This window comes from Hetaerina americana, unplaced genomic scaffold (genome assembly GCF_022747635.1).
Source record: "Hetaerina americana unplaced genomic scaffold, ioHetAmer1.1.p SCAF_30, whole genome shotgun sequence".
NCBI classification, from domain to species: domain Eukaryota; kingdom Metazoa; phylum Arthropoda; class Insecta; order Odonata; family Calopterygidae; genus Hetaerina; species Hetaerina americana.
Window position 1 is genome coordinate 3,216,064 of NW_027286875.1, and position 13,578 is coordinate 3,229,641.

Consider the following 13,578-nt stretch of genomic DNA (forward strand, 5'->3'; position numbering starts at 1 on the left):
CTAAACCATGCCGTAGTGCAGAGGAACATGACTCAATGAGTAAATGGTGTAAAGACAATTTGGTTTTTATTAACAATGAGAAAACAACATTTATTCAATTTATCACACCTAAAGAAAAAAAAACCTCCCCTCGTTTGAGAATAAATGGGTCATTATGAAGGGTTCTACTGTAACAAAATATTTAGGGATACATATTAATAAGTTGCTATCCTGGGAAGTTCATGTTGAACAACTATTCCCTAAAGTTGCCATAGGATGCTACCTCATGAGAAAAATTGTGAACCTGGTTGACACTGCTACTGCTCCCTCAATCTATTATGCATTTATTCACAGTAAACTAAACTATGGCTTTGCCGTGTGGAGACACTCATATCATTTCATGCGCCTCTTTAGACTACAAAAGTGGTTAGTAAGAATCCTAGGAAAAGTTCCGAGGTCAAGCAGTTGAATACCTTAATTTAAAAGATTCAACTTTTTAACTCTTTCCTGTTTGTATATAGTCCATACTATTATCTATGTGCAGCAAAAAAAACCATGTTCAACCTGTAAATCAATGCTGATGTGAATTGGTAAAGCACATGAGGTTGTAGCGACTTTAGAATAGCTGCCCACAAATCATCCATGTTTGCTAAGAACCTGATATGATGAGAACTTGATATGCTGGGGTGGAATTCTTGAAAGCACAACCAAGAAAATTAAGAGAAATAGATAATTTTTTTGTTTTTTAAGTCTAAACTCAAACAATTCCTTTGTGATCATCAATGCTATACAGTTGATGAATTCATGTCCCTTTCCCTAGGTAAATAATTTTCTTCATAAATAACTATGAAAATACTCTTATTACTTCTTCTGCGTCCTGTTTTGGGTTTTTACTCTGTACACTTAATTATATTTTTATTTTTTGAGATATATGCTGACTCTGTAATACCCACTCCATGATGTCTGCAAATAATATGCGCAGAAAATGTGGTGTTCCGTACTTGTTACAAACATACATACTTGTATCTTATAGGAACCAATGAACAGTATTATTATATTTGACGACTGATAACCGTATTCTCTTTACTTTGCTGTCAAAACAACCCTATGGTTTGCAATATTAGTTGTAGTAGTTTTGAGGGGATGCGACCAACAGCTAAGGTCATTTGCGCCATAGGGGATGGATAGGAAAAGATGAAGGGTGGAGAGAAACCCGGCGTCGGCATTAGCCTACTCTTTACGGAAGGCGCCAAGGGGTCCACAGTTTAACGTCTCATCCGACGGACGGCGTACTCACTCAAAGTGCCCTCCACAAAGCACCTCAAGTAGGGATCGAGATACCTCTGAAAAATATTCAACACCGCCGGGATTTGAACCCGTGCCCTCAGGGTAAGAAGCCAGTACGTTAGCCCCCGCACCATCTCGATCCCCCGTTTGCAATATTGTGTAGTCAATCAAGAAAATAACTGAGAATTGAATCTTTCCTAGGGTCGTTGTCATATCTGCAATATAGGGAATCCTTGATGATAATTAACTACTTAAAGTGTTGCCAAGGACATTGTTAGTTGAATGCGTAATTTTTATCATGGAATTGCATGCAGCAAAAAGGTACGAAGCCAGACTTATAAAACTGGAATTGGTTTCAAAATACAAAAAGCTAACCCATCCTTGCATGTTTTTTCTCCATTTCTTTGTTTTACTTCAAATTTCATCATGAGAACAGAGTCTCTATAGATTCTCCTGGACCAAAATTTCACCAATGACTTTAATTGAGGGAGACTCCTGATTAGCTCTAGGCAAGAGGATATCATATGGGATGATTTTGACTAAGGAGATCCCTTAGTCTGTGCCAGAACTGGGAATTGCCCGTCAATAAAGGTCTAAGACTTTTACAATCACCTTATATACAGGTATGTACATACATATACACAAAAAAAATATATATACATATCCTTGTGTGATATATATATGTGTGTGTGTGTGTGTTTATAGAATGGAAAAGGTGAAATAGACAGAGAAAAAGACAAATGAGGAAGTACTTGGTATGGTGGGCGAAGAGAGAGGTTTGTTGGGAGAAAACCTATGGAGGCAGGAAAAGTGGATGAGGGGGGTATTGACCGGCAGTGGGATGCTGAAGATGGTAATAGAGGGGAGAATGTTAGGCAAACAAGGAAAGGGATGGAACAGGATAGGGATGTTGGATGGGATGAATGGAGGAAGAAAGTACTCAGAGATGAAGAGGGACCTGATGTAAAGTAGTGTGTTTTGTTAGGAGTCACAAAATATTTATTTGGTAGCTGTGCCCATCCAAAAACCTACCTTAACTGGTAGATTACCTAATAATAATAATATATGTTTGTATCTTATGTATTCACTCACAGATGTAGTTCCTGGTTTCAATGCTCTCATTGTCACTTCACCGCAATGGGGTTCTCAGCTTCCAACTGGTGCTGCTCTCCTGGTGGCCACATACACTTTTTTGGAAGCTCTCATGAATTTTTATTCTATAAAGTGAGATAATGTTATTGGAAGCACCTAACTGTATGTAATCCAAATTGCTCATTTGGTGAATATATATTTTGCTCAGTAACTATCAAAGGGTAAATTATAGTGTTAAACCTACATAGGCACTTATCAATAAAAGGAAATTTAAATGAAAAGAATCATTATATAAAAATACCATATTCAACAAGAATTCTTTTAGAATTTCCTCTTGTGTTTTTGACCCAGGTTCTAATAAATCAAGGACATTCAGATTGGCATTTGAATTTTTAAATTCAAACTAAGAACTATACCACCTTCTGCTAGTGCAGTGAAAGGCATAAGATTTTTAGGAATTGAAATTAAGAAAGAAATTCCTGTAGAAAGAAAATAAATGTTTACAGTTTACATTGATTAATCGGATAATGCATACTATGTACTCTTTTCTGCTATCCTAGCTAGGCAGCTGGATAAGAAGATACGAGTCTAAAAAAATATAATCTGTAATAAGTAGTGTACCTCAGTGAAAGAGCAATTAGCAGATAATTAAATTAAAAAGGTTGAAGTCTCAATACTATGAAGTATTTTACGGTGTGATTGCCTTACTCTCCTTCCTATATCATTAAATCAATTACATGCAGTAAATATATACTGCAGCAAGTCAAATTTATGTATAAAGATAAATGTGGTGAAAATCATGCATTCCCAAGCAGTCTACCATACTGGGCTCATGATAGCCTAATTCTGAGCCAGCATTGTAATATTGACTTTCATTGTCAACAGGCTTCTGATAACAACCCACCATTGGTCTGATAATAAATCCTGGGAAATATTTGATATTTTTTTCATATTTTAATACCTTGCTCATTATCTGCTATTTTTACAGTTTTCATTATTACTCACTGGAATTCCTCCAGTGTGTAGGTAATAGGTATATATATAATAGGAATACACGTAACTTTTTTCGAGTATGTATATATATATATATATATATATATATATATATATATATATATATATAAAATAACTTGGACGACAACAAACAATATAGACACACATAAAAAGATCACTCACATTATTTCTTGATCATTTTGATGGAATTCTGTTACGTCTTCATCGGAAGATATAGAAGTAATGACTGCTGGAATTGTAGAGGTGAGGGGTGCGAGAGAAAGGGAAGGGGGCCAGGGGAAAGGGGAGAACGGGAGGTGGAGGAGGGGTGAGAGGAATGGTTGTATATATATATATATATACACACACACACACACACGAGGGTCATCCGGAAAGTAGTACCCGTTCGTGCCGCATGAAGTGCTGACGACGCGAGTAGCCGCTGGACGAGGTCAGATAGCTTCAGTGGCTTGTCTGCCTTCTCTGAGCCAAGTTGCGTGACGCTAGCATTGCCTGTGTTGTTTCTGTGATTGTTTACAATGTTTAAAAAAATTGAGAACGCCGCCAGTTGTGAAGTGAGGGCAGTGATTAAATTCCTCAATGCAAGAAACGTTCGCCCATGTGATATTCATCGCCAATTAAAGGAGGTGTATGGAGACAATGTAATGGACGAGTCGTCTGTTCGGCGGTGGTGTCGCAACTTCAACATGGGGAGGGGGAACACACACGACGATGAGCGTTCGGGGAGACCGTCTGTCATTACAGACCAACTGGTGAGCTCAGTTGACGAATTCGTGAGGAACGATCGGCGCGTCACAATTGATGACATCTGTGAGCATTTTCCCAATGTTTCTCGAACAATTGTTCATGAAATTGTTAAACACCATCTGCATTATGCAAAAATTTGTGCAAGATGGGTCCCTCGCGTATCTCAATGAGCTGGCGGCGAAGGACTATGCAGCAGGAATACAGAAACTTGTCACACGTTATGACAAATGCCTTAATTTGCTTGGAGATTATGTTGAGAAGTAGTTTAAAGTATCCTCTTTCAAATAAAATTTTTTATGTTTGTTAATATTTACTTTTGTGTCTTTATTTCACGAACGGGTACTACTTTCCGGATGACCCTCGTATATGGGTAACATTGTATCTTCACCTAATGATGCCACATAGTGGCGAAACCATGGTCGGCCATAAATGTTAATTATGAAATTGCTGTATTTCTATTATCTATACAATTTGTTTAATTTACAGTGTGCAGATTTTGTCATCTTTTGTTTTTCATTGGTCACTGCTATGCTTTCAATCAAACATGATCTAATCAGCATAATATCATATACCTTCTCTGGCTAATATTGAATGTGTTGGGCTAGCTAGCATGAACATAGCCTTGTAAATACCAAGATAGCAATGTAATTTGTCCAGTTGGCTATTTCTAGAGTGGAAGCTGTTATCCAACAGGATGTATCTAGTGTGAAACTTTAAAACTAACTCTGAATTTCAATTGAACATAGCTGTTATGGCCATTGAAGCAACCACCAAATCTAGGTTGGCATTCAGCTTGGGAGCTATTTGGGTTTTATAGCATACCTATTGGTCACACATAGGCTCACTAATTGCTGTATCATATCTCCTACCCAACACTTAGCCAATGAAGACCTTCCAGTCACCCAATTTTGGCCAATATTGTTTGGCTACTTGGCTCTCTTTACTTCATGGTGTATAAGCAAATAGTCACCTGAGCACTAATTTGTTAAACATTCACTGAGTATTGGTAGAGGATTATTTTTCCACCAATTTCTTTAGGGAATTTGCCTTAGAAGCATTTATTTCTATGATGATTTCAATGACTGTTTATGGTTACCATATCATTACATTGATCTATTATTTGATATCAACCAGAGTTTGTGTCTCATAGTCACTAGTAAGCAATAAAAATAGGCTTCACATAATCTGTTGTTAAGTTATAACCAAAAAAATCTCCTCTGCTTCACAAGCCCTACTGTTAAGGCATTGAACTGTCAGCAAGCAGAGAAAGAATACTGCGGAACACCATGTGGAATATCTGCTACAATTGCTTCCATTTTTGGTGAATATAGGAAAGCACTATTTGTTGATTCAAGGTAAGAAAACTAATACCTTTAAATCAGCAACATAAATATACGTGAATGTTTGACTGACCAAAATGGGAAAATGTTTAAACGGTGAATTACTTATGCATATAAAATTATTTTAAATTATATTTTAAAATTATTTTGTTAATATTTCATTCTTGGGAATATCAAAATACATATACAGGTCACTTGAGTACAGGCTGCTGGCTGTGGATAATTATAATATAACTTTTATGATGCTAAAATCAGACATACTCAACCATATTATACTTGGTGATCCTCAAGCTCATACCACTCCATGGAATGATGTTAGCAAAACAATTGGAAAAACATCTTTACGAGATGTTACATTAAAAGAGCTATCAGGTCAGAAAGTTTATTTTTTCACAAGCTTCATTATATCATAATTATATTTTACCTCATATTTTCTTTCCTCATTTCTTATAAGGCATCACATCATCATAGATATTCAAATTATCAAAGATAGATTTTGGATGGTCAAGTTTTATGTATTACCGCATCTCATGTGACCCTCCACCTGTTTGCTCAATATCATTTTCTTCTTCAGTTGGTTCATATCTTTGGCTGGCCTTCATGTTACTAAAATAATTATTCTCCAGCTTCCTCTTTCTCACCTATCCAGCATTCTCTTTTATATTAACTGCAACATATTAACAGTTCCTCTGAATATCTCCTCCATCTAAATCTCCCTTTTCCAGATTTCATATATCAATTTACCCTCTTATGCCACCATATTTAATACTTGATTGTTAGTCTTCTTTCTCTATGTCCAGTTCACCTTCTCAATTCTATGCGACATCCAAGTCTCAAAAGCCTCTAACTAATGGTCATCCTCGAGCCTCAAAAACAGGTTTTAGATCCATAAAGCAGTATGCTTGATTTCAAAGTCTTTACTATCCTTATCTTCACTTCTTTCTTTGACATTCTTTCATTAATTCCCTTCTTGCAAAAGCTTCATTTGTCAATGCTAATATTCTCCTATCCCCATCACTACATCCATTTCATCGAAAATTATGGACTTTTCTATTTGGTCTACTTCATTACCTCCCACTTTAATGTGTAATTTAGCCTTTCTACTTCTTGAAAATCTCAGGAATAGGTAGGAAGCCTATGCTATAGTAATTTTCTTCGTATCAAATGAGGCATGAAAAAAATTACATGAAATGACAATTTTTTTCAGATTCTCAAAACACTCTTGATCCAGCAATTTTCACCAGAGCAAAATATGTTATATCTGCAAATGAAAGGGCGATTGCAGCTGAAAAAGCTCTGGAAAACAAGGATTCTCCGTATTTTGGCAAATTAATGGTTGAAACCTACAGATCTTTGAGGTGGGATGAAACTTTTTAATTCATGATTTCTACAGTAGTATCTCATGTTAATACAGATCATCCCAGATTTAAAAAGTCTGAAAATTTTAGGAAGCCTTGGGATCAGATGGTCTGAACACTTCCAAAAATAACCATGTTAAGATTTTAATATATTGTAATATCTTACATATTTTTATATTTTCATGAGATAATTCACAGCATTTATGAAAAATTTAGCTGGAAGACTTAGTTAGATCATTACTATCCATTCCGAAAAAGAGAAAAAAGCAATCAGTGAAGACTATATATAGGACTATTAGTTTAATTTCACACACAGTATAGGTCTTCTGAATGAACTTAGGATCATAAAAAATGAGAGAAAAGAGAGGAAAATGAAGTACTATGAAAAGATCAATTTTAATTTAGAGAGAGAGAGAGTGGCTACACATGATACCATAACCACAATGAGGTCACAAGTAGAAAGGAACATGGGAATATAACCACAATTTCTTTGTATTTCATGAATTTTGAGGTGTTTCATAGAGTAAACTGGGCAGAATCAATGAAAATTTTGTAGGAGATAGGATTACATTGAAGAGGTAGATGCCTTATCCAGGCTATGACATGTCCCAGACTGGACGGGTGTGGATAGAAAATTGAGAGTTGAGATGAGTGGTTTTAGGCAGTGAGCAAGACATGAATGTCTATTATTGCCTGTTCTTTTAATTATATATGAATATGATAAATGAATGAAATAGAAAAAAACTTGGGAAAGGCTGTAGGCTGGAGTGAAAGTAGGTGGGAACTCTTTAACAGTTAGAATTGTGAATGATGTTGAATTAGTTGGCCAGTCAACGAAAGGGTTACATCATTACTTAGCAAATTGCAGCATCAAAATGATAGATTTAGGATGTAAAATTTATTACAAAAAAACATAGGTAATGAGACTCTCAAGAAATACAGGGTAAATTCCAAAAGTAATGCAATTGAAATTCATGTGCCGCTCCTATTAGTCTGAGTGGGATCAAACCACTTGCAGTAGGGGGGGGGAGGTCGCCAAGCTTTGCTGCAAAACCTGTCTCAATGCTATCTAAGCGGCAGAAGCAGTAGAACATAAGTTATTGTAAACCTCTGCCTACCGACTGTGTCACGAAAAAAATGGAATCGACAATCAAGCAACGTTACACAATTAAGTTCTGTGCTTAACTGAAAAAATTGATTGAGGAGACTAACAAAATGATTTTCGAGGCTTACAGACACTCTGCTCGGTCCTACTCATAAGTTTTGAGGTGGTTAAATGGCTTTAAGGAAGGCCGGGAAGAGGTTCATCATGAACAATGCTCTGGGCAGCCATCTACAAGCAAAACCGACAAGAATCGTTGGACTCTGACCATCGATTGAGTATCAAGATGGTTGCCAATGAACAAAACTTGTCGTCTACTGTTGCGTTTCTAATTGCTACCGAAGATTTGGCGCTGAGGAAAGTGTGCACCAAGTTTGTGCCCAAGGTGTTGTCAGATGAACACAAGACCAACCAAGAAGAAATTTCAAGTGAGCTTTTGCAATGTATTGAAAATGATTCTAATTATTTGGACAATGTAATCACTGGTGATGAAACCTGGGTTTTTGAATACGACCCAGAAACAAAACGCCAATGCTCTGAATGACACACCAACCAGTTCCCCAAGCCCAAAAAGGCAAGAATGAGCAAATCAAAAGTGAAAACAATGCTCATTGCCTTTTTCAACAGTTAAGGAGTGGTTCAGAAGGAGTTTGTTCCTCAAGAACAGATATTTAACGCTGCCTACTACATTGATGTGCTGGAAAGACTCCGAAAAAGGGTCACCAGGATGAGGAAAGACATCTCTGCTACCTGGCAACTCCAACATGCCTTGCCACAACGCGCTACGAGTCGAATACCTTGCGAGAGGTCCCAGAAGACACCTTCCAGGGTGCATGCCATAATGGCAGTCACTGGAAAAAATCTGTAGAGGCCCACTGACAGTACTTTAAAGAATTTCAAGTGTTTGTGCAAATCTGTTCAATAAATTACTGAAAAAAATAATTACATTATTTTCGGAACGCACCCTGTAGGAAGGTTAAGATAAATATTACAGTTGGGGGGTATAAAATCGAACAATTAAAACAGTTCACCCATCTGAGAAGTGTTTTAAATGGGGGTGGGAAGAGTGGTGATGACATTGAAAGTATTTTGTTGGATTAAGGAGTGTTAAAATAAAGGTGGGAGTTGATGACAGTAATCCTAACTAAAGATTCGAAGAAAAGATTTGTGAAAAATTTAATATAGGGTGCAGTTATGTTTATATCAGAAACTTGGTCATTGAGACGAGAGGATTTGCATAGAAGGTCACTGAAGGTCTTTGATATGTGGGTATGAGTTGGGAAAATAAAATGGATGGAAAGAAAAACAATGATGAAGTTCCAGGTATGGTAGAGAAAGAGCAAAGGCTATTGGGAGAAATTAAAAAAATGACAGGATGGACACAAATTTTGTTACAATTACAATTGACATAAAAATTTACATTTTAATCCTAAAACAACAATAATAGCTAAATGTTAGAAAATAATTGATCAAGGCTTGAAAATGTAGAGAAAATTAAAGAAGGCTACATAAAGTAAAATAAAATATCCATAATACTTTCACTATTTTCTCCTGAATAAAATTTCACAGGAATAATTATGAAGTATCATGTGAAGATGTGGACCAACTAATGGAGGCTATATTGCAATATGGTGAAAATCAGCCGGACTCTGTCTTAGGGACCACCTTGAACTGTACCATTGGCTGTATTGTCATAATGGTAAGAGAAAATTGTATGCAGAAATTTGCAAAGGTTTTTCACAATATGGAATTAGGCAATAGTACATAACAACCCACCGGACAACTAATTATTCACTGTTAATTGAAATGCACGAATACGTTACACTAGAAAGTTGATACTCATTTCAAAATTGGTAGCTTTAGTGATTTTTTAAGCTACTTAGGGTTATTGGGAGTAGTAATACATTTGCGCCTTTGCCATGGATTTGGATCAATGGCAAAACTAAAAGGGAGCAGTTGCCTAATCCCAAAATCTATAGACTAACCACATGTATATTTTTGAGAACCACTGACTTTGAACATTAATTTTGAAGTGAGGTAGGGATAGAGGAAGGGTTAAATGATCAAAATTAGAGGAATATTAACACAAACAGAGGAAAATTGGGGAAATATTATTAGGGTATTCTTGGCTAAGCCCCTTTAACCGCATCATTTTGCACAGAACAAGGTTTAATGCAAGAAAACGAATGAATTGGACACCATATTAATGATAAAGTCATTTAATGCATCAATATTCTATGAACTAATATCATACAGAGTGCAAAAACATGACTTCCTTTTTTCAAAAGCAAAACACTTTAAAAAAAAACGTTATGTTGCCGCACCCAGGATAAAATCAGATGTTACATTTTGATTAAGTTGACCCTTTAACAATTTTATTTATAGTCTAATAAATAATGGACTTCTTGGTGTGTATTTGCTTGAATACACTCTCTCACTTCTTCCTCAATATTTAATGACATATGCTTTAAGTCTTAAAAGACTGCTACCATTGAAACTCATGAAAATAAAAGTTTAAACTATTTTAGCCAAAATCAATATCACTGTATATTAATTTTATTTCTTGTTCATTCCTAGATTAATAAATCAGCAGTGAGTGGTTTCATTGAACACATTTGGACTAAGTTCAAGGATAAAACACCCAAATTTTATATCCTCCGTCCTTCGTATGGTGCCCGAGTTTTAAGAACACCATTCATTTAATTTTAATTTGAAATTTTCTTTAATTTTACATAATGCTTCAAACCATTTTGTGTAAGAATTATTTTAAAAAGTTCTAAATAAATTTTTTCCAAATGCTGTAAAAAGATATTGAAGTAGATATGGAGATGTTGGTAATGTTGATTAAAGATTAGTTCTGATTCTCGTAATAGCTATACATATACACAAATAATGCAAAAAAAATGGCTATAAACTTGAAGAAGAAATTTTCATAGTGTTTTGAAGTAAAGTAGTTAAGTATAACCCTAGGTAAGCCTCATTTGAGATGGCCAAATGAATGGAGGTAAGGTCATGGTGGAGTCTCTATCAGGACTCCACTCATGCCACCCCTAGACTGAACTTACTACATGGAGAGTAAATCCTCATTAAAATAAATCTCAAGAAGCCAAAAAAGAAGTTTCTGTTAAAAAAAATGTGTTAGCAAATTTATCACCAAAATAATGAGTACCTACCAAGCTGTTAGTTTCATATTTTACTGTGATATGTAACAAATGTATGATACAATGATTTCTTTAGGTATATGTTTTAACTTATCTCATGCAAAGTTTAAAAACTTTGCTTCTGAGATGTGTAGGTAATTGTAATTTCTTACCATATATCTATTTATTATCTAGTTGAAAAACTTATGCATGATATATATGGTCTTAAATTTTCATTGCTATTGGGAGGCAATACCGATATCCTTCCGCCAATCTTTCTAAGAACATGAAGCCAAATATTTAAGGCACATACTGTATTATTCACCCTCGTCATTGGTCAGCATAGATTTATTGAAGATCTTCAGGAGTGATGGTAATAATTTTTGTTAATTCATGTAAAAGAAGATTTTTAGCATAAATGGTACCATATAAATACAGATACATACAGAACTGGCAATATTACACAACTATGCAATTAAAAAGGAAATGATAAAGTGGAATCACAAGAGGTATTGATTGTAACCCAAGTCTTACCCTTTTCTGTACTTTGAAGATTACATCAGTATGAGGAGAGGAAACAACAAAAAAATATGTTACAAGAGAATAAAATTTAATGTAATCAATAAGTTAAATATCAATATTTACAGTTCATTTTATGTTTCTAATGAGTAAATATCAGGAACTTAGCTTACTGGAGGATACAAATCTGTTCATCTCATGATAGTTTTATTTGGAGTTGTTGCCTAACTTCTAAAAATTGAGTACTGTAATTCTGAGGGGTACTCTAACCATCTGAAAAAGTGAAACTATAACAAAAACTTAATTAAAATTTGAGAAGTAAGCAAAACTTAAAAATCTTGGTAAATCTCGAGATTTACTAATATTATTCAATTCATGAAATTATAGGCTTGGAAAAGGAACAGAAACAAATTGTTGAAAAAATATATTGAATTATCTTTACTGATAAATACTATGTAGTGAAAAAATACAGAGAAAATTGAAAGATAGAGAAAGGCCAAGTACATAGGTCAGAATCATAATATTGTTTGAATTTCCCAGCTACTATCCACTAAATAATGTTAAACCAATTATCAACCAAACTCTGATATATATTTTATTTGAACAGAACACAATCTCATTAGTGGCAATCAAGTATCTGCTAAAGAAGAAAGGGGAAGAAAACTCCAATGGCCGTAAGGATTAGTTGCCAATCTCTCGTCAGACCAAATGTTGTGTTGGTGTGACGGGAATCACGTCAGGGACCAACCACAACCTCTCGACCAGAATACCCTCTGTGGTGGTTTACGGGAGATTAATCCGCGTCAGGGACCAACACACAGCCACACGCACACTATCCTGCCTGAAATCCTTCACGAGGCTGTGAGACCCTGTTAAAGAATTTCAGATGGAGATGGAATCCTTCACGAGGCTGTAGAGTAGACCCCGTTAAAGATTCCAGGATATTCTCAAGCACACACTCTGTGGATGGCACAGACCAAACACACACACAAGCACTCGAGAAACGCACACACACTCAAAAGGGCCCAACTTCTGGGAGAATCTGGACACAGGTAAAAAGCAACTAGGAAGTGCGTCGAACACGCGTGTTTCGGCCACAAAGTGGCCCTCTTCAGCGAACCGAAGGGAAAACACCTCCAACACAAGGTTGAAAGTGCGACTTTCAACCTTGTGTTGGAGGTGTTTTCCCTTCGGTTCGCTGAAGAGGGCCACTTTGTGGCCGAAACACGCGTGTTCGACGCACTTCCTAGTTGCTTTTTACCTGTGTCCAGATTCTCCCAGAAGTTGGGCCCTTTTGAGTGTGTGTGCGTTTCTCGAGTGCTTGTGTGTGTGTTTGGTCTGTGCCATCCACAGAGTGTGTGCTTGAGAATATCCTGGAATCTTTAACGGGGTCTACTCTACAGCCTCGTGAAGGATTCCATCTCCATCTGAAATTCTTTAACAGGGTCTCACAGCCTCGTGAAGGATTTCAGACAGGATAGTGTGCGTGTGGCTGTGTGTTGGTCCCTGACGCGGATTAATCTCCCGTAAACCGCCACAGAGTGTGTGCTTGAGAATATCCTGGAATCTTTAACGGGGTCTACTCTACAGCCTCGTGAAGGATTCCATCTCCATCTGAAATTCTTTAACAGGGTCTCACAGCCTCGTGAAGGATTTCAGGCAGGATAGTGTGCGTGTGGCTGTGTGTTGGTCCCTGACGCGGATTAATCTCCCGTAAACCACCACAGAGGGTATTCTGGTCGAGAGGTTGTGGTTGGTCCCTGACGTGATTCCCGTCACACCAACACAACATTTGGTCTGACGAGAGATTGGCAACTAATCCTTACGGCCATTGGAGTTTTCTTCCCCTTTCTTCTTTATTGAGAGGCCGTAGAGCTCATTATTTCTTGCAAGTATCTGCTAGTTAATAAAACTTGAGCATCAGCCATAACATAATCAGTAGGTACAATAATAATGCCATTTTAAAAATTATATTTAATTCTGAAATTTATTATGGTATT

General features: G+C 36.3%; 1 protein-coding gene across 1 annotated transcript; it reads left to right on the top strand.

Annotated features, from left to right (window-relative positions):
• The first annotated feature begins 1,223 nt into the window (after positions 1 to 1,223).
• On the top strand, positions 1,224 to 10,622 carry LOC139691168 (galactokinase-like). Its single transcript, XM_071588886.1, has 7 exons — positions 1,224 to 1,587; positions 1,703 to 1,889; positions 5,349 to 5,474; positions 5,650 to 5,831; positions 6,667 to 6,817; positions 9,489 to 9,618; positions 10,497 to 10,622. Exons 4-7 carry the CDS (start codon positions 5,699 to 5,701, stop codon positions 10,620 to 10,622), a joined length of 540 nt encoding a protein of 179 aa, XP_071444987.1. The 5' UTR covers positions 1,224 to 1,587; positions 1,703 to 1,889; positions 5,349 to 5,474; positions 5,650 to 5,698.
• The last annotated feature ends 2,956 nt before the right edge of the window (positions 10,623 to 13,578 follow it).

Excerpts from the sequence above, each read along its gene's own strand:
- LOC139691168 (XM_071588886.1), top strand. The coding sequence starts at position 5,699 with ATGATGCTAAAATCAGACATACTCAACCATATTATACTTGGTGATCCT. Across the intron at positions 5,832-6,666 it reads TACATTAAAAGAGCTATCAG|ATTCTCAAAACACTCTTGAT; the intron begins GTCAGAAAGTTT and ends AATTTTTTTCAG. Across the intron at positions 9,619-10,496 it reads TTGGCTGTATTGTCATAATG|ATTAATAAATCAGCAGTGAG; the intron begins GTAAGAGAAAAT and ends GTTCATTCCTAG.